Below are 25,441 nucleotides of genomic sequence, written 5' to 3' on the forward strand. Positions count from 1 at the left end.
GAATTTAACATCTGTATTCATAATTAAGATTTTGTGTTCAAATTTAGTTGTCAGTATATTTAACCAACGTTTTGCCTTGTATTTACTTTTATTCATGATGCGACTGTGTTCGGCTGATTTATTTAAATTATTTAATGTTGAACAATAATTAAGATAAAATATTAAGCAAAACAGAAAAATATACTAACATATAAAACAATAATAAAAATATGCATTAGGCTACGCTTTCATTTTATTATAGTGATAATATATCAATATATAAATGTTGTGTTTCTCCTCCTGACCGCTGAGGGGCAGTGTCGCGCAAAACAACCTCGCGGTCCTCACAGAAAACACGTGTGAAGCTAATGGTAGCATGAGAACTAGAAAATAACAACTCGTGTTGTGATCAATATAATCGGTTTAATTCGCAAAATGGTTCGTAAATTGAAATTTCACGAGCAGAAACTCTTGAAGAAAGTTGATTTTATTAATTGGGAGGTTGACAACAATTTACACGAGGTTAAAGTGTTGAGAAAATATCATATTGAGAAGAGAGAAGATTACACCAAGTGAGTAACTGTTAATAGTACTTGATTTTACAGCGTCCTTCCCTGGTACATACATGCTAAATACACCTCAGGTAAGTACCTTGTGTTACCACTCATTTGCCTGTAGGTACAAGATATTTAGCTTGTGTGTACCAGGAAAGTACGCACAGTGCTACCTTTGTTTTAAGAAAATATATCTTTCTTACATGCGCACATGAAGTGAATGATAGTGTCTGTCTTCAGCCAAAACATGACCTATGAATCTAATACTTTTATGATCTCTCTGTAGATACAACAAACTTAGTCGAAATATCAGAGAATTGGCACAGAAAATACGGGACTTGGACGAAAAGGATGGTTTCAGAGCTCAAAGCACAGCCCTTTTCTTGGAGAAAATGTAAGTTTGGGAGCCTCTGGATGATTTGTGGGCCCTTGAGCTGCAGTCAGGTGTAAAGATCGAGTGTGTTTCTGTGTTTTTGCAGTTACAGTGTCGGTTTGATCCCCACCAAACAGAACCTCTCTCTTGCGAATGAAGTCTGTGCTTCTGCATTCTGCAGGTAAGATGAGCTGGACATTTGATCAGGGACCACTGTAATAAGCTGGAAATAGAAAAACAACACTATGTGCCGAACAGGTCAAGTTTTATCATTTGTTTCTGTTGCCTGTTATTTTCTGCAGGAGACGACTTCCCACAATCATGCTGAAACTGCGTATGGCTCAGAACCTGAAGACTGCCATAACCTTCATCGAGCAAGGCCGTATCCTTCATCAGAAATCACTCTGAACTCCACACACACTTATGTTTTCTGCTGTGTATATTATATATATATTATGCTGTATAATATGTATATATTATCTGCTTCAACTTTTAATTGATAAATTAATGGCTTGCTGTAATTTGTATAATTAGATTCTTAATCTTCGAATATACTGGAAGTTCATTCAATTTTAAAGGAATAGTGAAAGTGAAAATTTGTCATAACATTTACTCCTCAAGCCATCCGAGATGTAGATGAGTTTGTTTCTTCATCTGTACAGATTTGGAGAAATTTAGCATTATATCACCAATGGGTGCCGTCAGAATGAGAGTCCAAACAGCTGATAAAAACATCACAATAATCCACACCACTCCAGTCCATCAATTAATGCCTTAAAATGATGCATTATTATGTATCCTGGACTATAATGGGTTATGGACATATATTAGCTGGGTGCAACAGTTAATAATGTCTTAATGATTTGTTATAAGCATGCAGCTTTTGGCTTCACAAGATGTTACTTGATGGACTGGAGTGGTGTGGATTATTGTGATGTTTTTATCAGCTGTTTGGACTCTCATTCTGACGGCACCCATTCACTGCAGAGCATCCACTGCTGAGCAAGTCATGTAATGCTACATTTCTCCAAATCTGTTACGATGTTCTGAAACTCATCTACATCTTGAATGAACAGGGTGAGTGCATTTAAAAAAAAATTCCCTTCTTTTTTGGCAAATTTTAGTTTTGCATGAATAATTTAAATTTGCATGAATGTTTGTTTCTTGACTGAGCAACAGATATTCGTGTTGGGCCTGAGATTGTCACTGATCCTGCTTTTCTCGTAACAAGGTTAGTTATGAAAACCCTCAGTACCTTTTTTTCTGATGCCTGCTGAAGAAAAAAGCACAATGTTAATTTTTATATAATGAACTTTTATATGAATCTGGGGCAACTGAAATGTAAAGTTAGTGTACAATACTCTTACAGGAGTATGGAAGACTTTGTCACATGGGTGGATTCATCCAAGATCAAACTACATGTCATGAACTACAATGAGGAGGTATGTCAAAGCATATTCTGAACATCATCCTGCAGAGTAAATGCATAAGATTATAATGCTTTTGAAAGAAATTTGTTAAGTTTAAAATTAAGTGGTTTTTATTTGAATATATTTTCAAATTTAATTTATTCCCGTGATCAAAGCTGAATTTTCAGCATCATTACTCCAGACTTCAGTGTCACGTGATCCTTGAAAACCAGTTGAAACCATTTTTTTTTAGGATTCTTTGGTGACTAGAAAATTCTAAAGTCTTTTGTAACATTAAAAGCATTAATAACGCAAGTTATGTAATCAATTACTTTTTTCAAGTAACTAGTAAAGTAACGCATTACTTTTGAATTTACAAGAAAATATCTGAGTTACTTTTTCAAAAAAGTAACGCCAGTAACTTTGTTTTCCCATTTATTGACTGACATCTGCTGTTCCCATATTGGGAGAAATCAGAAGTACAGAGGCGTTGTGTGCGCTGTGTGAACATGTTACTGTAGTTATAGACTAAATGTGAAAGTGCATTATGTCATCTCACTTGCAAAAAAACTGATTTAGTATTCAAAAGTAACTTTCCCGAACACTGGTTATAAGTGTTTTTACTGTCACTTTACTGATCAATTTTAATGTGTCCTTGCTGAATAAAAACTAATTTCTTTAAAATATAAAAAATACTGACGACTTCGTTTCAAACAGTCGGGTACACAACCCTTTTATTAATCAAATAATTTTGCATATTATATTCATACAACCCTCCCTGTACAGACAAATAGCCTCACATCAGACAGGTTTTTTTTTTTTTTTTAAGGCACTAAAGCACCAAGAGAGTCAGATGTTATGCTATTAAGAAGTTAGGCTATTAAACATTACAATTTTGTTTTTGTTCTTTCAGCGAGATGACTTTGACCTCGTTGTCTAAATCTCCAAATACAACAGGAAATTTGGATTTCGACCAGAAATGGTCAATGCATCAAGAGCAGCTGTTCATTTGTGATTCATCAAAGAACAATGCATGTATTTATACCTTGTCTGACATAAAGTGACCAATTATCATATTGAACCACTTTAAGTGAATGCATAGAGTGTGACTTGTGTATTTGCCATTAATAATTGTAAACAATTAATGTCTGAATTTACTTTGTTCCTACAAAAGCACCTTTACATTTTGCATTCATGTCACAAATACAAATTATATTTGACACAGTGGGCACCTAAAATCTGTCCCAACAAAGATGCATCACTGTTCCACCACCAGCTACAGATGTGATTTCATATAAACTCCACATATACTTTGCATAGCTCTGTTATCAACATCCTGAACACAGACAAGGCAATGAGTACATTAACACCTACCACAGATATATGTTATAAAGCAGGGTACAACTGTAAAAAGACAACAGCATCATGAACTCGACAAAACTTCACGGACGGCTACATTCAGTGTCTCAAACAGACAGGATCTTAAGGCCAGAACAGACTCTCTGGTGTCTGAACTGTTTTTGTGAGCGAGGCCCTTAGAGTTTCTGCTTGAATGTGTCCCATACATTCACAGCCACCAGAAGCGCACATAAACAATGAGTGTGATGAAAATCACAGCGCCGGCCGCCACTTTAGCATAGGTGGAGCGAGTGTTGAGGTACTTGGCATCGCTGCGGTACTTCTTAGACAGGCTGGACAGATTACTAGCTTTATAATCCAAAGCTGCAGAAAGAACAGACAGAACACTATAGAATACGTTTTTCTTACTCAAATGAGCTTAAAATACTGAAACCGGCTGCAATAAGTGTTCACTCACCAGATAACGCTTCTCCACGCTGGAGCACTTCCTCTATATTAGCAACCATGATCCTTTGCACATCGTGTAACTCTGAATTGATGTTGCCCAGGTTTCTTCGTGCTCTGCTGTCGATGTAAGACTTTTTGGTTTTCTGAATATACGTGTCTGGAGACAAATAGGAAATCATTTGATCTACGTTGTCAACCAACTGCTGATCCTTTTAATTAGTTGTTTACATGCTACTGCTTAAAGGTTTGTGGTCAGTACATTTTTGAAACAAGTCTATTATGCTCACCTAAATTACATACTGTGAAATATCAATACAATTTAAAACAGCTGTTTTCGGTTTGAATAAATGTAATTTATTGCTGAATTTTCAGCATCATTACTCCAGTCTTCGGGGTCACATGATCCTATCATTCTAATATCGGCTGATTTGCTGCTCGAGAAACATTTCTTAATATTATCAACATTGAAAACGGTTGTGCTGCTTCATATTTTTGATGAACAGGAAGTTCATTTTAAGTATAAATATTTTTTAGCATTATACAAGCCTTTACTGTCACTTCTGATCAATTTAATGCATCCTTGCTGAATAAAAGTATTAATTTATTCAAAAGAGCTATACTTTTGAATGGTAGTGTATATTAAATTTGAGCTTTCCAACTGCATTGATACGTATAAGATGTTTCTTACCAAATTCGATAAAAGAGTACGGCCGTGACACTGAAGGGACTTTCGTCCCGTACTGCTCACTGAATTCTCCCTCCAGATCCTCCAGATAGGCAAACGCCAGTTTCTTGGGGAATACTGCTTCACATAAGGCCAGGTAACACACTCCTTTCTCAATGACGTAGCTGGAAAACAAGACGAGTTTATGAAGTACGACGACATCCAGAATCAAACACAAACTCTATATGTCTCTGTCAGGGTTGGGCAAAGTTCAGATTTTTTTTTAATTGTCTCCTTTTCATGTTCATGAGTGAATTAGAATTGAACTGGCCACACTTCCTACAGGATGTTGAAATGGAATTTTAGTTGAATTGACAGGAAGAAGAATTTACTCAATTGCAATTTTAAAAAAAATAATTAATCACATAACATACTAATTTTATTAGTCCCACTCAGATTTTGCACCAAAAAAAACCCATCATTAATGTCAAATAAATATGCTTTTTTTAATGTCTGATGTTTCACAAAACTGACTTTTTTTTTTTTCATACACAATTTCCACAGCATTCATAGAAATTAATATTAACAACTTGAATCCAATTATTATATATCGATGTTTCAATAATTAGTTTAGGGTGAATAAGAGAAAGTATTTTAAAATTATGAACTCTTCCACCTAGGGCTGTATACCTTGGAGAACCTGGCGATATGATACATACCTCGATACACAGGTCACGATTCGATACGTACCTCGATACAGAGCTGTCTCGATACGATTTGATACAATGTGACACGATTCGATACGATTCAATAAAAATACATGGGCCAGAGCCAATTATTTAATGCTGAACACATTTACTCAACAAACAGAACTCTGCATTTTTCTTCAATTTAATGAAGACAAAAGTGCATTATAACAAAAGTGCATTTTGCTTAAATATTTGCAACTTTAAGTGCTCTGATTAATTGTACACAAATTGTATTAATCTGGAAATTACCACAAGTCAACATTTAACTTTCCAAGGGTACAGTCTGAGCTCACACAAGCACAAAATCTTCTTATTATTATTCTTAACTTCTTATTAAATCTTCTTATAATTCTTTTTTGTGACACCATGTACTGCCATAACATATTTCACTATGAAATCACTTAAAGGTGCCATAGAATGCATTGATACAGTATTTTAAATTGTTCTCTGATATCTACACAGAAGGTATGTGGCTTAAGTAAGGGCAAAAAATCTCCAGAAACGATTTTACATGTCCATTTACAACCCTAGGATTTCTCCCCAGAATGAAACGGTCTGTTATTGGCTTATTTGGCAGGGTCATGAATAATAATGAGCTCTGCTCTGATTGGCTGTTTCACAGTACGGCTCATCAGCAAGAAGGACGCACAGGGAGGAAAATATATATTTAAATACTTTCTCTCGCAGTTATATCGTCGGGTAATTATACTGTATATAAAACGCGGGCATCAGGGAGCCGTTATTAATATGCGAGGCATTGAAACTGCTTTTGAACGATCCATCGATCGCGTTATAGTTCACTTTCAAGAGACGCGATCACACAAGCTATGTTTACATTATGGAGCAACAGTACTTACCACACATTTCACAAGATCAGATGCTTGTCAGTGGTGCTCAGGATCTGTAAGTCATTCGCCATCATCCTCATCTCTCCTTACTGAGAGTGAAATCTTATGTACTGTAACAGGCTACCGCTAGCAAGGAGCTAACCATGTCCCTTTAGTGGCTCGCGTTATTTGCTTTCTGTGCCTTTCTGAATACAGACACCAACCCATCCCTGCACTTCACACCCCCTGCACGGCCTGGAACATAACATTTATTGTGTTATTTTCGCTGTTGTCCGCGCTTGTTTATTTACAATACCTGCAGAGCTTCTGATGGTTCGGTGTTATGTTCTGATTCGCCTGTTTTTCAGTGGTCTTTTTTAATCACGAGATTTACATATGAAGGAGGAAACTATGGTGTTTGAGGCTCACTGTATGTCATTTCCATGTACAGAACTGTTATTATTTAAATATGCCAGGGTAAAGACCGGGTAAAGTAGTTTTTCATTCTATGGCACCTTTAAATGCTACATCTTGCTTTAACATTTTCCATGAGTTTTTTTGAAACTCGCGGGCGCCGCTGCGCCCCCTAATGGCTGGGCGGAGTATCGATACTAAGGGCTAGAATATCGATACTGTATCTTTTTTTATTATATCGGTATGTATCTAAGAATCGATATTTTGAGCACACCCCTACTTCCACCGTGGTTTTTAAAATATTAGGTTAAAAGTGAAATAAAATCAAATGCATAAGTTAATTAAATAGTAATATCATTTTTGGAAATAGTCAGGAAAAAACACTTATTTATCGGTAAATAAATATTTTACTTGAAAACCAGATGTGTTATTTATCCTACTGCATCTCACTGATTAGTAGAAGCTATTAGTAATTATTTAACTTTTTGCCACATAAATGTGACCCTGGACCACAAAACCAGTCGTAAATATCAATTTTTTTAAATTGAGATCTATACATCACTTGAACTCAATAAATAGCTTTCCATTGATGTATGGTTTGATGCAGCTATTTGAAAATCTGGAATCAGGGTGCAATAAATCCAAATACTGAGAAAATCGCCTTTAAATGAAGTTCTTAGCAATACATATTACTAATCAAAAATTAAGTTAATATATTTACAGTAGGAAGTTATATACATAATCTTTACTTAATATCCTAATGATTTTTGTCATTAAAAAAAATGGATAATTTTGACGCATACAATGTATTTTTGGCTATTGCTATTTTTTCATACGTCAGGCTCTGAAGGGTTCAAATTCATTCTATTTCCATCATTTAGAATTACATTTTCACATCCTGTCTGTAAGCTCAATTTAAGCCTCGTATGGTGTTCGGGTCTGTGTGAGCCGGGTCCAGCAGACCCACGAGCACTGGCTGAGTAACAGTAACACCACACGAGAGGAACGCTGTCGGTGTCGGGACTCACTGAAAGGCCATGGCTCCTGCCTCCAGGGTGCAGCGCGCGGGACTCTGAGCGCCGAGTTTCCTACAGAGCTGCTTGGCTTGACTCTGGTACTTCTGTAAGTCTCGCCCTGACTGGAAACAGATTCACGTTAGGAACTCGAGCAGTAACAAAGACTCTGTAAATAACGGTAGAGTTACACCTGCTCGTCCTCTTGCATCGATGCAGCGAGCGGCAGACTGTCGGCGACACGAACAATCATCGTCAGCAGCACCATTCCGCCTGCTGTCTTTACTCTTTAACTTGCGTCTGTTTTATAGCGAAGCGATCGATTGATTGTTTGTCTGAATGGCAGAAAGTGACACATTTGAACTGACAGCAGAGTTCAGATGAGTTGGCCGGAAGAGGGTGTGTTACCTCAAATCCCTTCCGGCGGCGGTCGCTTTCCAAAGGTTCCGGTTACTCACTGATTGATTGATTTAATTAATTCAAGATTTTTATTCGTCACATACACAAGTATACAGAGTATAACCAGCAGTGAAATGTAAGTATTTACATTTATTTACATTATTTATTTATTCAACAACACTATAAAGATAGAAAAAAGACAACAGACAAGAAAAAAAATAAACAATTAGAAATGGTAAAAAAAAAAATTATATTTCTATTTACAAAATAAAAGTTTTTGTTTACATAATATATATCTGTGTGTTCTGTGTATATTTATTATGTATATAAATACACACACATACAGTATATATTTTGAAAATATTTACATGCCTATATTTATATTATAAATAAATATATTTCATATATAAACATAACATATTTTTCTGAAATATATACTGTATGTGTGTGTATTTATATACATAATAAATATACACAGAACACACAGATATATATTATGTAAACAAAAACTTTTATTTTGGATGCAATTAATCACTTGGCAGCACTAATATATATATATTCCTGACTATTTTTGACAAACAATATCAGTCATTAGATACAGTAATATAATGTACAGTATAACAAACTAAAAACACGCATGATTCATGATATATTATGTATTCATGCATGCATTACAAAAATAATACTGTGAAAACTTTTAATTTCCCAGACAACAAATATATTAACTTTGGTTAATATAAAAAAAAACTAAAAGTAATGAAAGAATTCACAAGCAAATGTCCAATAATACATTTACAAATTTCTGTCACAGCTATTTTATAAAAGGACAGTCCCACAAGATGCGTCACGCTGATATATTTTCTGATAAAAACCCCTTTTTAATGATGTTTTTGCAATCTGTAATTCTGTCATCAGTTGAACTTCTCTGCGCTCGACTGCTTGTGTCTGTGTGCGCTGATCTGCAGCGCATCGATTATTCAGGTCTGTGGGCTGAACCCGCTTGAACGCTTTTCCTGATCACAAACAGCACGATTAAACTCTGCATCTGCACTGAAGGTAAGTGGTTTCTTATGCCTTTACCTCATTCTGTGTTCATTATTTCATTAATTCGAGTGAAGCGTGTCTTTGTGTTGCGACCATTGTTGTTGTTGTCGTGTTCTGGTGAACATTACTAATAAATCACATCCGCTTTGATTGAATGCGCATCAATAACAGTTCGAGGCCGCGATGATCTGCAGCTAGGTGTGTGTTTGCTATGAAGTGTTTATTATTATGCTCGGTCACTACTAGGCCACAATGCTCGCTTGCTACAAGATGCAATGTTAGTTAAAGAGAAAAGCTGTCGTGGGTGCATAGACTGTTATTGATGTTTTTTGCTTTCAGGTCATTTTTGTGAGTTCGTGTCTCCCAGTAAACTGCGCATCTTTATGTGATGGGAACAGTTGTCAGTTGTTTTGTATGTGAGCAACGGTTCCGAGAGCGATTAGTTCAGCTTCACTGGATTGGCTCTATTGATGCCACACAAGGGCCCTTTATGCGAGGCTCCAGCTGGACAGCTCTGCTCTGATTGGATGATTCTCATGCACGAGAAATGACGTCTTCCTGCAGTTATAAAAGTCTGACAAATTGGTTTAAAACTGATGACCAAGTTAAAAATATATACCTTTATATATATATTGTGTGACCTTGGCTTGGACCACAAAACCAGTCATAAGTGGCATTTTCTTCAAATTTAGATTTATACTGCATCTGAAAGCTGAATAAATAAGTTTTCATTGATGTATGGTTTGTTAGGCCAGGACAACTATTTGAAAATCCAGTCCAGATGAAGTTCTTAGCAATGCATATTACTAATCAAAAATCAAGTTTTGATATATTTACAGTAGGAAGTTTACAAACTATCTTCATAGAACATGGTCTTTACTTAATATCCTAATGATTTTTGGCTTAAAAGAAAAATGGATAATTTTGACCCGTACAGTGTATTGTTGGCTATTGCTACAAATATCCCCCAGTGACTTAAAACTGTTTTTTTGGTCCAGGGTCACAAATACATTTGCCAATTTTTGTATAAAGGTTATGATGGAATATTATGGTAGTATTTACCAATTTAAAGGGATAGTTCTCCCAAAAATAATAATTCTGTAATTTTATTAGTTTTTTTTTTTTTACTTTTAAAGAGTAATTTTATTTCAGTGTAACAGTATATATCATGATATAGTAATTTTTGCTTTAAATAAGGACTTTATGATATCAAAATAAAAAAGCACTCAAGCTCACTGAAGACAAGCAGTCAGTGATTAAATAAGAATAAGAAACTAAGCCATAAGACACAAAAAAACTATAAATAAGAAATTCTACATGCATTGTATAAAGTAATCAAATGTATAAAACACTGCATATTCTTCACTATGCAAACTAAATATATATTTCTTCTTATTAAAATTACAAATGTGATTTAGTCAAGAGCAGTGAGAGATTTTCTCTCTTTTGTTGTTTGATTAACATGAATGACTGCTGTCACTTTAAGAGCTGCCCGCATCCAATATACTGTCCATTAACATTCAAGTCAGTGGTGGTGTCCAATGTAAAAATGTAGAGCTACAACTGAACATATTCAGCTAAAGCAGGGGAAAAAACATCTGTTTCGGCCAAAGCAGTTTTGGAGGGCCGACATTATTGCCCGAAATGGTGATGTTTGAAGCGTTTTGACTGTGAATAATCTAATCAGGTATATTAGTAGCAGTAATAAACCATAAGGTAACCATAACATAAAATGATGCTAGAGTAGAAACAAGTCAAATTTGTATATATCTCATTGCCAAACAACTTTACTTAGTACCCAAATGTAGTTTATTTATTGAAACTTTGTTTTCGGTTTCAGTTTTCAACTTTCATTTCAAGATTTCAAAAACAAAATCGATGCATCGCAGTAAAAATATTGACTTTTTTTTCTCTCAAAGACAAAAGAAAGTTATACAGGTTTGGAATGACTTGAGAATGAGAGTCAAAAATTTCTATTTTGAGATTTTGCGAAATGCCAAAATCTCAAAAACTACCTGCTAACTTCCATTTCAAAGACATTTTTCAAATCAGTTATAAAATCTGGCATAAATGGTATCATATGAACATTGTTTCTTACTCAAAAAATGCTTAAAAAAAACATATTTCAAGTTGGCCCAGCCTGTGCGGCGTAGAGCAAAGGCGGATTTTACCAGAAAGACCAGGCAGTGTTTTGGTCATTTGGAACACAGGACTTTACTAGAGCTGCCATATTGGGCATTTCCATTTCTTCCATTCAGTGTAACAGAGTGCAACAGTTGGGTTTCAGAAGTTACTAAAACATACATTTTTAACAATAAATGATAAACCTTAGAGACCTGTTAATCATTGCAGCTCCTCGTAGCTGGCTGGCTTGGTTTATGGCATATAATGGTTTAAAAAAAACTTTTTCCAAACACCTGTGGGAAAATCAAAAGATTACAAACATTACTAATGTATTTTATGTCAATATAAAGTGGAGTTTGTTCTAATGCATTTGACCAAAACTTATTGAAAACCCATTGACTTCAAAAATGCTAACTTGTTTCCAGGTTTTAGGATTCGTTCCTGCATCACTCTGTTGGCTGTTCCCATTTCTCCCATTCATTAGCAGTGGTCCATCTCAGCTACACACAGTCTCTGGTTAAGCTCATTTAAATTTGTTTTAGACTATTAGACATGACATCACAGTGCCTTGGAAGCCTGCCTGAAACCAGTGTTCTTAAGAGGAACTTTGATACACAGAAGCAATGTTTAGTCATTGACTGACTGGACAACAAGCTGCACAATGTAGGCCACTTCTGGTTGGCAGATGTCCATAATATGGCCAAACTGTACCTGCAGTTACATGCAATGACATTATTAATGGTTTAGTGTCCAAAACATCTATAGGAATTGGGTTTTGTTCCCAAATATATTTTGTTCCAAGTCATTTTCATGAATGACTCATATGGCCCTGTGTTATACGTTTAATATGTTTAATCTTCACAAACCTGTTTTTTTTCTTATCAGTTCATCCCACCATTTCTAGTCCGTTTCTATTGACTGATGTCCAAACGCACCAGCATCCGCTGCTCAGGCCAGTGTCCCATTAACCCAAATTCATATCAGCTGCTCACCACAAGCAGGAAATACATGTGACACACCCAGATATGAAACTGAAGTCCAGCGTTTATCAGTACAGATACACTAAGCTCCATGTTAGACTACATGCTACTGTGTTATTGTATGTTTATGTAGATTGCTTTGAGTACTGAATGCTTGTGTTTTTGCTGCAGAACTCACGTCTGTGTTTGTTGGGTCAGGTGCAGTAGAGAGTGCCATGCAGGAAGGAGAGGAGAGGAAGTGAGGCGATGGGCTGCACCTCAGCCAAGCAGTTGTCATCTGTACCCAGTGATGAAGAGGGCCGGGGTAAGGCCTACAGCAATGGAGATGCCTTCTCCGGTCAGTGTCCCAGCTGTGTGTCCACAGATATTCACTCGTCCAAAAAAAGGAACTTGAGAAGTGGTCTAATTGTGAAGCTCTTCTTGGTCCCGCAGTGGGAATACAGTTTATATCAAATCAGCTTTTACAGTCCTATTAGTATGAGTGGTGATTTAACAGGTGCTTTTATCCAAAGTGAATTACAGTTCAGTTATTAACGACAGCAGTGACCTGGATTTAACTGCCCTTAAAACAGCGATGAAAGGTCATGCCTTGTTCTTCTGGGATTGAATAAGCAACCTTAAAGTCAATGTACAATGTTTACTTTCTTAATATGTTACTGGTGTTACTGTACATGATCCATAAATGCAAGTTATTTAAAATAAATGTCTTGGTGAGTATTGGTGGTGTTTCGGGGTTATTTTGTTAAATATGTTGTTGAACTCTGATTAAGAATCCTGTGTCCAAGTGATTTTAAGTGTACTCTTTCTGTTTAGATGAGTACAGACTGAAAGGAGTTGAGAAGGTGAAGTACATGCATGGAGAAGAGGAGTGCACGAACACTCGAAACCAAGAGAACTTGGTAAAGATTGATACATATATCTCCAAATAATCAAGTAGTCTCAGATAATCATACTATCCTGTAGAACAATACATTTTCCTCTTTATGTCTTTCAGGAAAAGAGCACATTTTTGCACAAGGGCAGGCACAAAGATGCCACCGGGAATAGTAATAAGATAAGGTGAGTGTGTTTGGTTTCTGCTCTAGTATTCAGTAATAGAGAAATGATGACCAATGAGATGTTCACCAAGCCTTCATTGTTCCTCAGTATCCACTCTTCAGAGAGCCAGCAGGAGTTCTTCAGGATGCTGGATGAGAAGATTGAAAAGGTGATTGAAGTAGCATCACTGTTACTATTGAGAGGCTTTCTCAAGCCCCTAAAGTTTATTCGCACTTTACATGTTGTTTGTCCTATGCACACTAAATGGAGTATACATTGAAAGGCTGTGTGGTCCGCTGTACGTTTGCACCAAAACTGAAGTATACTTATAAATGCTTAAGCTTAAAGTATAGTATAGGTTTAAGTATGTGTGTAAAAACCAAAGTATACTTTGGATTTAAGCGTTTGCATAAAAATAAAAGTACACTTCAGCTTATCCATGAGTAATTTACTTCAGAAAATGTAAAAATCTAGTCTATTTTAATTGCTGTTTTTTTTTTTTCCGAGGTACCTTCCTTTAATATGACTCTTACATTTACAGGGACGGGACTACTGCTCGGAGGACGAGGATATGACATAGCATGCTGAGACGTTTGACTCGTGCCAACATCGAGTCAATCCTGTCCCAAAGTTCTTTACACTTGCTTGCCATGCCTCCTTACCCAACAAGTATTAATCTTCAAGAGTGTGGGTTCAAGTGACATTCAACCCAGTTATCCACTCCGTTTACAACTCTCCCAAATGTCTTACAGGTCACTATTTGAGACTCTTGAGGAGTAGTATTTAAACGGTATGGGGGCATGGAAAGGCCATAGTTAAGGAGACTGGGATTTGGCCCAAGATTTGAATGGGAAAGCCATTTTCAGACTGTTCCTCAATCCCTTGCCTTACACTACCCATAAGCCTTCTCCTACTCATAGACTACATACAGTGGAGAGAGCCATGCTGAGAATCCTGGATTTCGCCCTCCTTTTGACATGAACTACACACGCTGGACTACAGTGGAGATGATATCTCCTAAAGAGGACATACCTACCGAGAGACTTGCGTGATTCTGTCCAGCTCATGCTGTTGAGACACAGTAGGTGAAAGTGTATGGACAGAAACACAAGGCCATTTCTAGCATTCCAATTGTTTTTTTAACAAAGTATTTTTCACCCACAGTGTATTATGTATATGTATTTTTGACCTTTTTCTTTGAGTTATGTTACAACGCTCAGGACAGCAGTGCTGTATGTATCATCACTAGATTTGTTTTGTTAGATGAGGGCAGTGCAGTTCCTTCAGGGCCGGTCTTGAGGACGTGTTGAGCGCTGGAGATAGATCACAGCATCTAGCCGTGTTTAGAGACACCAGTTACAGCATCTTAAGGTCATGTAGTTTTACTCATTTTACTCTATATAACAGGTGGATATCATACGTTTGCTTGACATTTATAGTCACTATTCTTGAGTTGAAAACCAGTACAAGTTTCAAAACCAGCCTTCAGAAAGTTTTACATAAATACGTTTTTATTACCAGGAAGTGCTTCTTCCTTTTACAGTATGACAGTAATTTGCCATAGCCTTAAGCATACAGTGTTTTCTTTTCTGAAATGAGATACAGAAGCTATTAGTTTCTGTATTTTCACACTAAAGTGAACAGTATCCCACATGTATGCTTAAGTTCTCTATGTACACAGTTGGGCCAAACACAATTGCCAAAAATGCCAGTGTGATGCTGAGTGAAAGAATAAATAAATACACAATGACCAACTAACCAGGGAAAAGCATCTGGTTTATTGATGTTTCTTTTTCATATAATGAAGTCAATGGGGTCCAATGTTTTGTATTTTTTACAGAAAAATTCAAGTCATTAAGGTTTGGAACAAGGGTTGAATAAATGACAAGTTTTGGGAGAACTATTCCTTGGTTCACCTAAAAATGAAGATGCTCTCATTATTTACTCAACCTCATGTCTTTCAAAACCTTTCATCTTTGAAATGCAAATGAAGAATTTTAATGAACCTGTCTGGGAGATTTTTGTCCCAAACCCTTTAGGCTTCAAAAAACATTGTAAAGATAATCCACATGATTAATCCACGTTTTCTGAAGAAACATGTATGGTTTTATTCACACATAAACATTGATCAACACATTGAGCGCACCAAAAATGGTCAATGAAAGCTCAACTGAACTTGCTTTATGCATGAGAGCCAATTAAATTTGTTTCTGCTAGTCATGCAAGCACTTGAGTGGCTCTTCAGAAGACTTGGTTGGATTAAACCACTCAATTCATATGGATTACTTTCTTCCAATGTCGTTATGTACTTTTAGAAGCATCAAAGTTTTGGTTGCATGGACTTTCAATGGAGGACAGAAATCTCAAAACATCTTTTGTGTTTCAAAGATGAATGGAGATTTAATGGGTTTGGAACATGACGGTAAGCAAATAATGAGAATTTTAATTCTGGGTGAACTATCCCTTTAAGATGGATTTTATACAGGATTCCGATACCCATGTATTTTTCAGCTTTCTCTGCTTGTTTTTTCTCAGAATGACACATTCTCAGTGGTGTTGTGTTTGTGTAATACTCTGTATAACAGACAGAAGCAGCATGGATCCACTCATACAGACAAATACAGTCCATGTCTAAGCTGATCTTATAAATGCAGTCTCTCTCTCATCTTCAAAGATAATTAGTTCATAAATGCATTCAAACTGGCCTACATCAGTCACATCTGGAGAGCTAGGAATCCCAGTCTGTCTGTATCATCTGGGTGTTTCTCTCATGTCTGTAACCTCCTTTTGCGATGTTGTCGGCGGCCTTGGTCTTGAATGTCCACTGGAGGGTCAGGGGTCAGAAAGCCATCACACAGTCTCTGATACACCAGAGTGGAGTCCGAAGCCACCGCACACAAGAGCATCGGGGCACTTCTGTCCAATATACACCGCAACCTGTGAGAGACAGAGGAAGTCACATGATCATATGTGTTAAATCACATTAAGGCTTATCAGTCATTTGTCTAAAATAAACCGTCTTAAATACACCTTATGTTTGATAACACTTCATATAATATTTGTTAGCGATATGAGATGGGTTACTGGGTTATTGTAAAGCACTACCATATGTTCTTTTTAAAATAGTGTAGTTATGAATGTCACAGATTTTGAGGCAAATATGTGAAAGCAGCTGCAAGCTTTTTTTTTTTTTTTTTTGAAAACCCAACAAGTACCACAGAAATATACTTCCTGAAAAATCGCCCTTTATTAAACACACAAAAAGTGTGTTTATTAAACACACAAAGAGTGCTTTAGCCAATCAGAACATAGATGTAGCTCTTAGCCAATAGCGTGAAGCTAGAGGTGGGGTCACCCGAGTGCATTAGAGCCCACCCACTTTTTCAACAGCATTGGAAGTATTCAGGGGGGTCTTTAGAAGCCATTAACCAAACCAAAAAGCTGCAAAGCAAATCACAACATTACAAATGAGCTGAAAAAAAAAGTATTTGAAAATGAGATAAAGTGCAAGACTGTGTACTTAATTGAGAGAAGATAAAAACTACAGCCCATGAAGCATAAGAGCACCCCATCAGCTGTGAAACACTGCAGTACATCCGTCTAGTGCGTGTTCACACAGAAAAACAATGCAAATAGTAGCGCAATGTAATGGAAAACGCATTCTGTGTGAACGGCCCATTGGGAAACCTGTTTGGAAACAGTTCTTTTAGTTCCGTTTGGTGCCGCTTTAATCTGTCATAGAAGCTTTAACACATCCACAGGCCCAAAAGCTGCTTAGTAATGAGAGTAAAAGCTCTAGTAAAAGCTGACTGTGTCCTACTCTCTGTGTTTGATGGATCTGTGTGAAGGCAGAGGGTAGATCATCTGGACGGTTTCTCCTTCCTTCTCTCGACCCTCCAGCAGAACCGCCTGTAACTCTGCACAGGAAACTCCAGCCACCTCTTTCCATTTACGCACTTCACAAGAAAAAACACAAAAGGGTTATCAATCTCTTTATAAATCATGTGATGTGCCACTTCATTTCCTCACCTTCCGTCAGATCCATGTACACCAGGAAGGCAGCATATACTTGAGCACTGTCACCGACATCTAAATGCATCAGGTCTTGATACTAAAGAGAAGAATTCATTAAATTACACTTGTTTTAGAAATACAGTGTATCACTTTAACAGGAAAGTGACTCGCTCTTACGACGGCGTGCTGCTGGATCCAGTTCGGAGGATCTGCTTTGTCCATCATACAATTCAACACCTTTTTATTATTCATAAATCGCAAATTTAATCAAAACATTGCTTACAGATTCACCACGTGCACATATATCCATCTGCACTCCTACTACTGCAAAGGCACGTCTCATGAATATTAAACAGGTTGCGTGGGCGTCCAATCACGAGGAGGTTAATATTCATAAAGCAATATCCGAGACGTTGATTCGCCAGTTTACTAGAGCGTAGCGTCTACCAGCAAATCAGCGACGTTTACTGGGCGAACGTCATATAAAGTAATTAATATTCATAAACCTTCGCCATAGTAGTGTTCTTGACTGCACAAACTATCCGTCCTAAGTAGTGTTTATGTCCGTATAAAGGTAGCTCTGTAGTTAGATAATGAATTGATAGTTTTGGTATGGATGTAGCTGCTTTCAGACCACCTTCTAAAGCGGTTTAATGCTTCTCTACCCCGGGAACATGCTGATAAGTTTTTGGACACAAGCATGTTATTGTCCTCCCTTTATTAGAGTCCGTGTGGAAAACACTACAGTATCTCAATGGGCCGAAATCGAGTCTCTTTGATTCTAGGACACATCTAACACACATAACACAACAGTCAAAAACACAATTAACCATTCAAACACTTTATTCATCTTACAAAAGAATTACCTGCATTGCAATAACAATAACATAACTTAGTTCTGCAGCTTAAAAAAATAGACTTCTTACATCCTTTTAATGGTCCACATATACTCTGAAAACATTCATATCAGAAAGACAGTCTGAGCTATTCTCCTTTATACAGTGAGTTTGTCCACAAAAGCCATAACAGAAAAGGATCTTTAAAAGCTGATATGTAAACTACCTGCACTCAACCATCAATACACAATAGAAACAGAGTGAATATGTTGAAGACTATCGTTCAAAAGCCTATCCAAAATACAGTAAAGAAAAAAAACAGTAATATTGTAAAATATTATTGCAATTTAAAACTATTTTCTATTTTAATATACTGCAAAATGTAATTTATTCCTGTGATGCATCATTACTCCAGTCTTCAGTGTCACATGATCCTCCAGAAGTCATTCTAATATACTGATTTACTGCTCGAGAAGCATTTCTCATTATGATTGATGGTGAAAACAGTTGCTTAATATTTTTGTGGAAACCGTGATACATTTCTTTCAGAATTATTTGATGAATAGAAAGTTCAAAAGAACAGCATTTATTTGAAATGGAAATCTTTTGTAACATTATAAATGCCTTTTGAATAATGTGTTAATTCCATCTTACTGAAACTTCTGAACTGTAGTGTGTGTCCTTATTAGTACTTAGTATTATTAATAGCTATTTAAGGTTTTGTGGTATTTGCTGTAAAAAGCTTAGCTCTGATTTCAGAATATACACTGCTATTCAAACGTTTGGGGTCAGGTTTTATTTTGTTATTTTGAACTTTCTATTTATCAAAGAATCCTGAAAAATGTATATGACTAAGCAGCACAACTGTTTGTAACGTTGATATAGTGTAATAATGAGAAATGCTTCTTGAGCAGTAAATCAGCATATTAGAATGATTTCTGAAGGATCATGTGACACTGAAGACTGGAGTAATGATGCTGAAAATTCAGCTTTGCATCACATGAATAAATTACATTTTACAATGTATTGCAATATTGCTTTTACTGTATTTTGATCAAGTAAATGCAGCTTTGGTGAGCCATCTAGGCTTGTGGTTTACATGTATTGAGCCATATTTTGGTGCTGGTCTTACTTGTGATGCTGTGAGAAGCTCCAGTGTGGTCAGTCTGTGCAGCACATCCTGCATATTGTCCTGTAACTGTGACAATATCACAGCGATCTGTGGGTTAAACGCCTGCTTGTCCGATCTCTCTTCTGTCTCCCAGCACTGACCGTTTCCTTGGTAACTGCGCTCTGATAAGTTATCATGTTCATCTGGTAGGTTAGTTCCTGTTAACTGACAGCCTGAGAATATATGAAATATAAATCATCCATATATGCTTCAAATGGTTTTCAGATCAAAATTTAACATGGAGTTACAAGAGTGTATCTCCAGTAGAGCATCTCTGCTGATGACATTGTTACATAATTGAACACAAGCTTACAAGAGAAGACTGCTGACTTGGCAATGATCCAGAAGACGAACATTGACGCCCTCCACAAACAGTGTGGCTGTTTACAGAGTGCTGTATCAAAGCATATTAAATGCAAAGTTGAAAATAAAGAAGCTTGAGAATACTGTCAAGCAAAGCTGATTCAAACACTTGGGAGAGCTTCACAAGGAGTGGACTGAAGCTGGAGTCAGTGCATCAAGAGTCTCCACGCTCAGACGTCTTCAGGAAAAGGGCTACCAAGCCACTTCTGAACCAGAGACAACGTCAGAAGCGTCTTACCTGGGCTGTGGAGAAAAAGAACTGGACTGTTGCTCAGTGGTCCAAAGTCCTCTTTTCAGATGAAAGTAAATTTTGCGTTTCATTTGGAAATCAAGGTCCCAGAGTCTGGAGGAAGAGTGGAGAGGCACAGAATCCATGTTGCTTGAAGTCCAGTGTGAAGTTTCTACAGTCAGTGATGATTTGGGCTGCCATGTCATCTGCTGGTGTTGGTCCACTGTGTTTTCTGAAGTCCACAGTCAATGCAGCCATCTACCAGGAGATTTTAGAGCACTTCATGCTTCCTTCTGCTGACAAGCTTTATGGAGATGCAGATTTAATTTTCCAGCAGGACTTGGCACCTGCCCACACTGCCAAAGGTACCAAAAGCTGGTTCAATGACCATGGTGTTACTGTGCTTGATTGGCCAGCAAACTCGCCTGACCTGAACCCCATAGAGAATCTATGAGAACACCAGACCCAACAATGCAGATGACCTGAAGGCCACTATCAAAGCAACCTAGGCTTCCATACCACCTCAGCACTGCCACAGGCTGATTGCCTCCAAGCTTCGCCGCATTGATGCAGTAATTCATGCAAAAGGAGGCCCAACCAAGTATTGAGTGCTTTTCAGAAGCCTGACATTTCTGTTTAAAATATCCTTTTTTTAATGATCTTATGTAATATTCTCATTTTCTGAGACACTGAATTTTGAGTTTTCATTATCTGTAAGCCATAATCATCAAAATTTCAAGAAATAAAGGCTTGAAATATTTCACTCTATGTGTAATATATCTATATAATATATGGGTTTCACTTTCTGAAATGAGTGACAAAAAAGATTGACCTTTTCACGATATTCTAATTTTTGGAGATGTACCTGTATAATAAAATTGTAATGAAACAACATTTTAAATACTTTAACCCTATAAAGCCTACTTTATCATATTTGATACACAAATTCATTTGGCCTCTAATTTATCAACATGCTCAAAAAAATATTGTTATTAATATTTTAAGATGAACATTTAGTAGATGAAAGCAACTTAGGTTTACTTGATTATCCATTCACCATTATTTAGAAACAAATCTATTAAAATGTTAGTATCAAATATGATCCATCAAGCTTTTGAGGAAAAGTTATTTGTACTACATTTCATTATTTGTTATTGAGAACTGATTTTTATATGTATTCTGCTATCTCACTGATTTACATCAAAAGCTGTCAGAATTACATCTTACATTTTGACCATATAATTACCACCAACTGCACCAAAACTAATATTTTTGCACTCTCTGAATAAAATTAAGGTGTTTTTCCCTCCTCAAGTATGAGCTCCATATTCTCACTATATGAGCCATAAAATCCGGAGGTATTAAATATGATATATTTGATATATGTGACCCTGGACCACAAAACCAGTCTTAAGTGTCAATTTTTCAAAATTGAGATTTCTACATCATCTGAAATAAGCTGAATAAATAAGCTTTGTTAGGATAGGAGAATATTTGGCTGAGATACAACTATTTGAAAATCTGGAGGGTGCAAAAAAATCTAAATATTGAGGAAATTGCCTTTAAAGTTGTCCAAATGAAGTTCTTAGCAATGCATATTACTAATCAAAAATTAAGTTTTGATATATTTACGGTAAGAAATTTACTAAATATCTTCATGGAACATGATCTTTACTTAATATCCTAATATAATGATGTTTGGCATAAAAGAAAAATCGGTAATTTTGACCCATGCAATGTATTTTGTATTATGTATTATGCTATTGCTACAAATATACCCCAGCGACTTAAGACTGGTTTTGTGGTCCAGGGTCACATATCATATTTGATATATCTGAATTGTATTAATATTTATGTATCAATATATCAAACATTTTTAGATTATGATTAAAGTTTCAATAAACAAACAAAAAAACAATCTGACTATTAGTTCATTGGCCTTACAAGCTCATAGTGATGAAAGGAAATAAATACCAATATAGACAACAATAAATGCCACAATGCAATAGCAATAGAGTCTTGCCTTATTAGGAAATGATTCCTAGCAGAAGTATAATAGTGTTCCCTCGCATTGTACGTTTATACAAATGCTGGTGGAAAATTGGCTTGTTGATCACATTATTGCTTGTTGATGTCACGGTGCTCAAGACTTATTCAAACACTGACTCGAGCCCAACCTCTTCCACTGCTTGCTGAGGCTCTGTCAGTTCGGACCGGTCCAAGTGTCGGTGGGTGGGGGACGGGGGGTGTAGCTCTTTCCATCCTGACTCCCACACTGAGGCTCTCTGTTTCCCCCTTGTTGCATGTGGGCCCCAGCCATGCTCACATCTGCCAAATGGACCCTGGGAACTCCCGAACCCTAGGGAAAGCATCACATGCTCCCATTTATATCGCTCTGACATGGCATGACAAACAAATAAATTTCTTCCTTTAGTTCTCCCTCGCTCACTTTTTCTCTCCAAAAATGTCACGAGCCTATCCTAACTCTCTATTGATGGACTGCAGTTGATGTCACTTAATTCATGTTTTTGCCAAGCATTTCGAGTCATACTTTGTTTTTTTGCCAAGAATCACTTAACACTTTCAAATCTCTGGTGATGTATGATGCATCGCAGTGACCTCATAACATGATGGATTCTATGGACTCAACCCAGATCATAAATCACATTAATGATTGTGGTTTGTCTGAGTTTGAAGACTTCAATACTAAGGTCAATATGAAAGTGTTTAATAAGTTAATCAGCTTATTAATAAGAACATTGACAGAACTCAAATAGCATTATACTATAGAGTGAATTTCACAAATCTCACACATGTCCAGGTCACAATGAACCTCAAAATTAAAAGAAAAGGTAATCCTATTTAAGACAAAAATCTTAGGACAATTCTGAATATTTTTAGGACCTTTTTTTCTTTTTTTGAGTTCTTTGCGTAGTTCCAAATATTAATTTTTTTTTTTTGCATTATATTTATATACAAAAGATTTTTATATTCTTACAAAAGATTATTATTTTAAATCAATTTAAATAAATTCTATTTATATAAAAAAGTATCACAGTATCCACAACTGTTGATAATAATAAAATAAATCAGCATATTAGCATGATTACATTTTAAAATATATTAAAATGAAAATAGTTATTTTAAATTGTAATAATATTTTAGAATATTACTGTTTTACTGTATTTTTGTATCAAATAAATGCAGCCTTGGTGAGCAAAAGAAACTTCTTTCAAAAAATAAAATTAATTAAAAAAGAGTCATAAAATTACTGCAATACAATATTTTTTATTTAAATCACAATAACATTTCTATATTACAGAGAATTGTGATCATTCTACAATAGGTTTTATTTTAATTATGCAAAATGTATTTTTTCTTTTCTTTATTTTTAAGCTTCTTGAGCCTGTGAAAGAATTGAAATCATCGCTGGAGACTTTACCTTCTCTTGTGTTGCTGGATTTTCCATTGAGTCACTGAACATCTCATCGTCTGAGTCATCTGTGTGATATTTGGTGAGAATGATGTCATCAAATCATATTTTTCAAACACACAGATTATAACAGACACGCTGTTTGCTTTATATACTAATGTAGTTTCACTAAATGACTGCTAAATCTTTTTTAATCAGAGTGCAAAAAAAAAACTTGTCCCCCAAGTTTTGTATTCTCCAACACAACTGCTAGCTGGGATAAACCGTATATACCTTGGGCCTAGAAATGGAACTAAAGACCAGAAACTCTACCATGAGCCAATTCCTCCTCTTCCTCCTCTGTGTTCAGAGAACTATGAGCATCATCGGTTGACGAGGACATGCTGTTCTCCTCACTTCCATCAAAGACTGATAAACATCCTCTCCCTGCTGCAAATGTGCTTGAGTCTGCAGAATAGAAAAGAGCTGAGAAGTCCTCAAATACATTGGTTTGAATCATTTCACAAAATAAAGACACGAGTTTGTTGCTGTACCTTTCCTCCTCTCCTCCATCTCCATGTCATCTTCCTTATTTTCCCCATTAATTTCACTTACCCCCTCTTCAACTTTCTCACCAGCATCATCATCAGTTTTTTCGGCATTAGTGTTTCAAAATTCATTAAAATATGAAATGTTGATTAAACAGGCACAAATCTTATGGATAAGTACTTTAAATGCTTCTAAATAAAGTACCTGTGGATGGGGTGCTGCTTTACTGACTGCATCATCTTCATCATCATCATCATCTTCCACCACTATCTCATAAAATGGGTCAAGAGTGTCCATTAATTCTGCCATCCTGTCTGTGACCGGGAGGGTTTCAATTATCTATGATAAAACATTTGATTGTTTCTGGTTTAAACTCTTTTTAGTGAAACCTCAGTATGATAGAGCTTCATCTCTGCAATCTATACAACTACCAACCAGCTGTATTTCCTGAACATATTCCATCATGGCTTGGTCCTTTGACATATTTCCCAAGGTTTTCCATGCCTCCCTGTAAAGAAAACACACGTGTCTGGGTTTGATTTAAGTTAAAATTCATCTACAAAAAAATAAAATAAAAATTCATATTTTGGTGATTGATATTTACCATTTAGCTTTACCAATAGGATCCCAAGAGTTTGGTTTAGGGGTGTTACATGGTCCTGCTGTAGCTTGTTTGTAGTAACTGTAGAATATAACCAGCATATCATTCGACAGGTCATAGGAACCTGTGTAAAATCAGGAAAGAATTATTAAAATTAGATTTTATTCTTATTTTAAAAAAAAGCCATGTAGTTCAACACTGATGTTTAATACTTAATAAAAAAGGTATTACCATCTTCAGGTAAATTTTGGATCATTTTAACAGCCGCTTCAAACCTCCTCTGAATGGATTTGGGATCTTCCATTGCTGTCCTGATTGACAGAAAATGCAATAAACATTTAACCAACAGACGTGGACTAATAAGCATATCACGTTAATAAGGTAATGATTTAAATGTAATAGTAATATGTAGTATAGTAATAGTATGTAGTAGTAATATCAGGTTAATTAATTAACCATTAAAATTTAAAATTAACCTTTCGCCATCCTAAGAAATTACTGTATAAACTCTTTTTAAAAAATGCCCGAAATTTAGGACACTGAACAACAAAAAGCAAAACATCACATAAAATATTAGCACTCACCTCCTGTGTTCCGTCCATCTGAAAAAACCTGTTCAGTGCGTCCTTCTAGGTATTAACTGAAGCAGATGCCGTTCGGGTGATGTAGTTTCCAATGACGCCAGACCCAATAGTGATGAATGGAATGTAGCGCGCCTTTAGCCTACATGATCCACAATGCCTTGCGAAAGGATATTTAAAAGGTTTTTCTCACGCTGAGATTTTTAGCAAGAAGCTGTCCAGTTTCTGGAAAATCAGAATAGATCAATTCAGAATATACAATAGTTTTATTATTTTTAACAACATCGGCTGCTTTAGTTAAAATTTCTAGGT

The 25,441-nt window shown here is 36.1% G+C and overlaps 7 protein-coding genes across 11 annotated transcripts in view; 2 read left to right on the forward strand and 5 right to left on the reverse strand.

Annotated features, from left to right (window-relative positions):
• The window catches only part of LOC306846144 (tyrosine-protein kinase JAK1-like), an 830,156-nt gene that overhangs the window by 206,039 nt on the left and 598,676 nt on the right, over nucleotides 1-25,441 (reverse strand). The gene's annotated exons all lie outside the window — the stretch shown is intronic.
• Nucleotides 286-3,631, forward strand: imp3 (IMP U3 small nucleolar ribonucleoprotein 3). The gene is made up of 7 exons (XM_079380231.1): nucleotides 286-551; nucleotides 820-927; nucleotides 1,013-1,087; nucleotides 1,209-1,288; nucleotides 2,086-2,137; nucleotides 2,276-2,348; nucleotides 3,229-3,631. The coding sequence occupies exons 1-7, from the start codon at nucleotides 415-417 to the stop codon at nucleotides 3,253-3,255; spliced, it is 552 nt and encodes a 183-aa protein (XP_079236357.1). The 5' UTR covers nucleotides 286-414; the 3' UTR covers nucleotides 3,256-3,631.
• On the reverse strand, nucleotides 3,026-8,207 carry sec22ba (SEC22 homolog B, vesicle trafficking protein a). The gene is made up of 5 exons (XM_079380230.1): nucleotides 7,982-8,207; nucleotides 7,804-7,913; nucleotides 4,810-4,970; nucleotides 4,132-4,278; nucleotides 3,026-4,037 (listed from the first exon to the last, which is right to left on the reverse strand). The coding sequence occupies exons 1-5, from the start codon at nucleotides 8,054-8,056 to the stop codon at nucleotides 3,883-3,885; spliced, it is 648 nt and encodes a 215-aa protein (XP_079236356.1). The 5' UTR covers nucleotides 8,057-8,207; the 3' UTR covers nucleotides 3,026-3,882.
• Nucleotides 7,770-15,137, forward strand: LOC306846686 (uncharacterized protein C1orf21 homolog). 4 transcript variants are annotated; one of them, XM_079380235.1, is made up of 7 exons: nucleotides 7,770-7,897; nucleotides 9,103-9,243; nucleotides 12,534-12,672; nucleotides 13,149-13,234; nucleotides 13,330-13,394; nucleotides 13,482-13,542; nucleotides 13,915-15,137. In XM_079380235.1, the coding sequence occupies exons 3-7, from the start codon at nucleotides 12,582-12,584 to the stop codon at nucleotides 13,951-13,953; spliced, it is 342 nt and encodes a 113-aa protein (XP_079236361.1). In that variant the 5' UTR covers nucleotides 7,770-7,897; nucleotides 9,103-9,243; nucleotides 12,534-12,581; the 3' UTR covers nucleotides 13,954-15,137. The 4 variants fall into 4 exon arrangements, with proteins under 4 accessions (XP_079236361.1, XP_079236360.1, XP_079236363.1 ...); XM_079380234.1 differs by lacking the exon at nucleotides 7,770-7,897 and having other exon boundaries at nucleotides 9,149-9,243; nucleotides 12,241-12,672; XM_079380237.1 differs by lacking the exons at nucleotides 7,770-7,897; nucleotides 9,103-9,243 and adding an exon at nucleotides 12,241-12,428.
• On the reverse strand, nucleotides 14,865-18,110 carry LOC306846685 (tRNA-splicing endonuclease subunit Sen15-like). Of its 2 annotated transcripts, none has more exons than XM_079380232.1 (4): nucleotides 17,565-18,110; nucleotides 17,403-17,484; nucleotides 17,194-17,329; nucleotides 14,865-16,310 (listed from the first exon to the last, which is right to left on the reverse strand). In XM_079380232.1, the coding sequence occupies exons 1-4, from the start codon at nucleotides 17,637-17,639 to the stop codon at nucleotides 16,142-16,144; spliced, it is 462 nt and encodes a 153-aa protein (XP_079236358.1). In that variant the 5' UTR covers nucleotides 17,640-18,110; the 3' UTR covers nucleotides 14,865-16,141. The 2 variants fall into 2 exon arrangements, with proteins under 2 accessions (XP_079236358.1, XP_079236359.1); XM_079380233.1 differs by having other exon boundaries at nucleotides 15,133-16,310; nucleotides 17,671-18,099.
• On the reverse strand, nucleotides 21,900-23,977 carry LOC306846516 (acyl-CoA-binding domain-containing protein 5-B-like; the record flags this gene model as incomplete). The annotated part of the gene is made up of 4 exons (XM_079379949.1): nucleotides 21,900-22,345; nucleotides 23,429-23,487; nucleotides 23,732-23,866; nucleotides 23,953-23,977. 4 exons carry the CDS (start codon nucleotides 23,975-23,977, stop codon nucleotides 22,190-22,192), a joined length of 375 nt encoding a protein of 124 aa, XP_079236075.1. The 3' UTR covers nucleotides 21,900-22,189.
• LOC306846596 (acyl-CoA-binding domain-containing protein 5-B-like) lies at nucleotides 23,380-25,190 on the reverse strand. Its single transcript, XM_079380064.1, has 5 exons — nucleotides 25,133-25,190; nucleotides 24,780-24,859; nucleotides 24,552-24,672; nucleotides 24,383-24,455; nucleotides 23,380-24,286 (listed from the first exon to the last, which is right to left on the reverse strand). Exons 2-5 carry the CDS (start codon nucleotides 24,850-24,852, stop codon nucleotides 24,068-24,070), a joined length of 486 nt encoding a protein of 161 aa, XP_079236190.1. The 5' UTR covers nucleotides 24,853-24,859; nucleotides 25,133-25,190; the 3' UTR covers nucleotides 23,380-24,067.

Source organism: Barbus barbus (genome assembly GCF_936440315.1).
Source record: "Barbus barbus genome assembly, chromosome: 26".
NCBI classification, from domain to species: domain Eukaryota; kingdom Metazoa; phylum Chordata; class Actinopteri; order Cypriniformes; family Cyprinidae; genus Barbus; species Barbus barbus.

Bases quoted from the DNA above. Each gene is read 5' to 3' on its own strand.
- LOC306846685 (XM_079380232.1), bottom strand. From the start codon at position 17,639: ATGAATAATAAAAAGGTGTTGAATTGTATGATGGACAAAGCAGATCCT. The intron at 17,485-17,564 runs GTAAGAGCGAGT...TCTTCTCTTTAG, and splicing joins GGATCCAGCAGCACGCCGTC to TATCAAGACCTGATGCATTT. The intron at 17,330-17,402 runs GTGAGGAAATGA...TTTCTTGTGAAG, and splicing joins GTACATGGATCTGACGGAAG to TGCGTAAATGGAAAGAGGTG.
- LOC306846596 (XM_079380064.1), bottom strand. From the start codon at position 24,852: ATGGAAGATCCCAAATCCATTCAGAGGAGGTTTGAAGCGGCTGTTAAA. The intron at 24,456-24,551 runs GTAAATATCAAT...TTTTCTTTACAG, and splicing joins CCTATTGGTAAAGCTAAATG to GGAGGCATGGAAAACCTTGG. The intron at 24,287-24,382 runs GTTGGTAGTTGT...GTTTTATCATAG, and splicing joins ATGTTCAGGAAATACAGCTG to ATAATTGAAACCCTCCCGGT.
- LOC306846686 (XM_079380235.1), top strand. From the start codon at position 12,582: ATGGGCTGCACCTCAGCCAAGCAGTTGTCATCTGTACCCAGTGATGAA. The intron at 12,673-13,148 runs GTCAGTGTCCCA...CTTTCTGTTTAG, and splicing joins CAATGGAGATGCCTTCTCCG to ATGAGTACAGACTGAAAGGA. The intron at 13,235-13,329 runs GTAAAGATTGAT...TATGTCTTTCAG, and splicing joins CTCGAAACCAAGAGAACTTG to GAAAAGAGCACATTTTTGCA.
- imp3 (XM_079380231.1), top strand. From the start codon at position 415: ATGGTTCGTAAATTGAAATTTCACGAGCAGAAACTCTTGAAGAAAGTT. The intron at 1,088-1,208 runs GTAAGATGAGCT...TATTTTCTGCAG, and splicing joins TGTGCTTCTGCATTCTGCAG to GAGACGACTTCCCACAATCA. The intron at 2,138-2,275 runs GTTAGTTATGAA...ATACTCTTACAG, and splicing joins CCTGCTTTTCTCGTAACAAG to GAGTATGGAAGACTTTGTCA.
- sec22ba (XM_079380230.1), bottom strand. From the start codon at position 8,056: ATGGTGCTGCTGACGATGATTGTTCGTGTCGCCGACAGTCTGCCGCTC. The intron at 7,914-7,981 runs GTGTAACTCTAC...ATCTGTTTCCAG, and splicing joins CGATGCAAGAGGACGAGCAG to TCAGGGCGAGACTTACAGAA. The intron at 4,971-7,803 runs GTGAGTCCCGAC...CTTGTTTTCCAG, and splicing joins GCAGGAGCCATGGCCTTTCA to CTACGTCATTGAGAAAGGAG.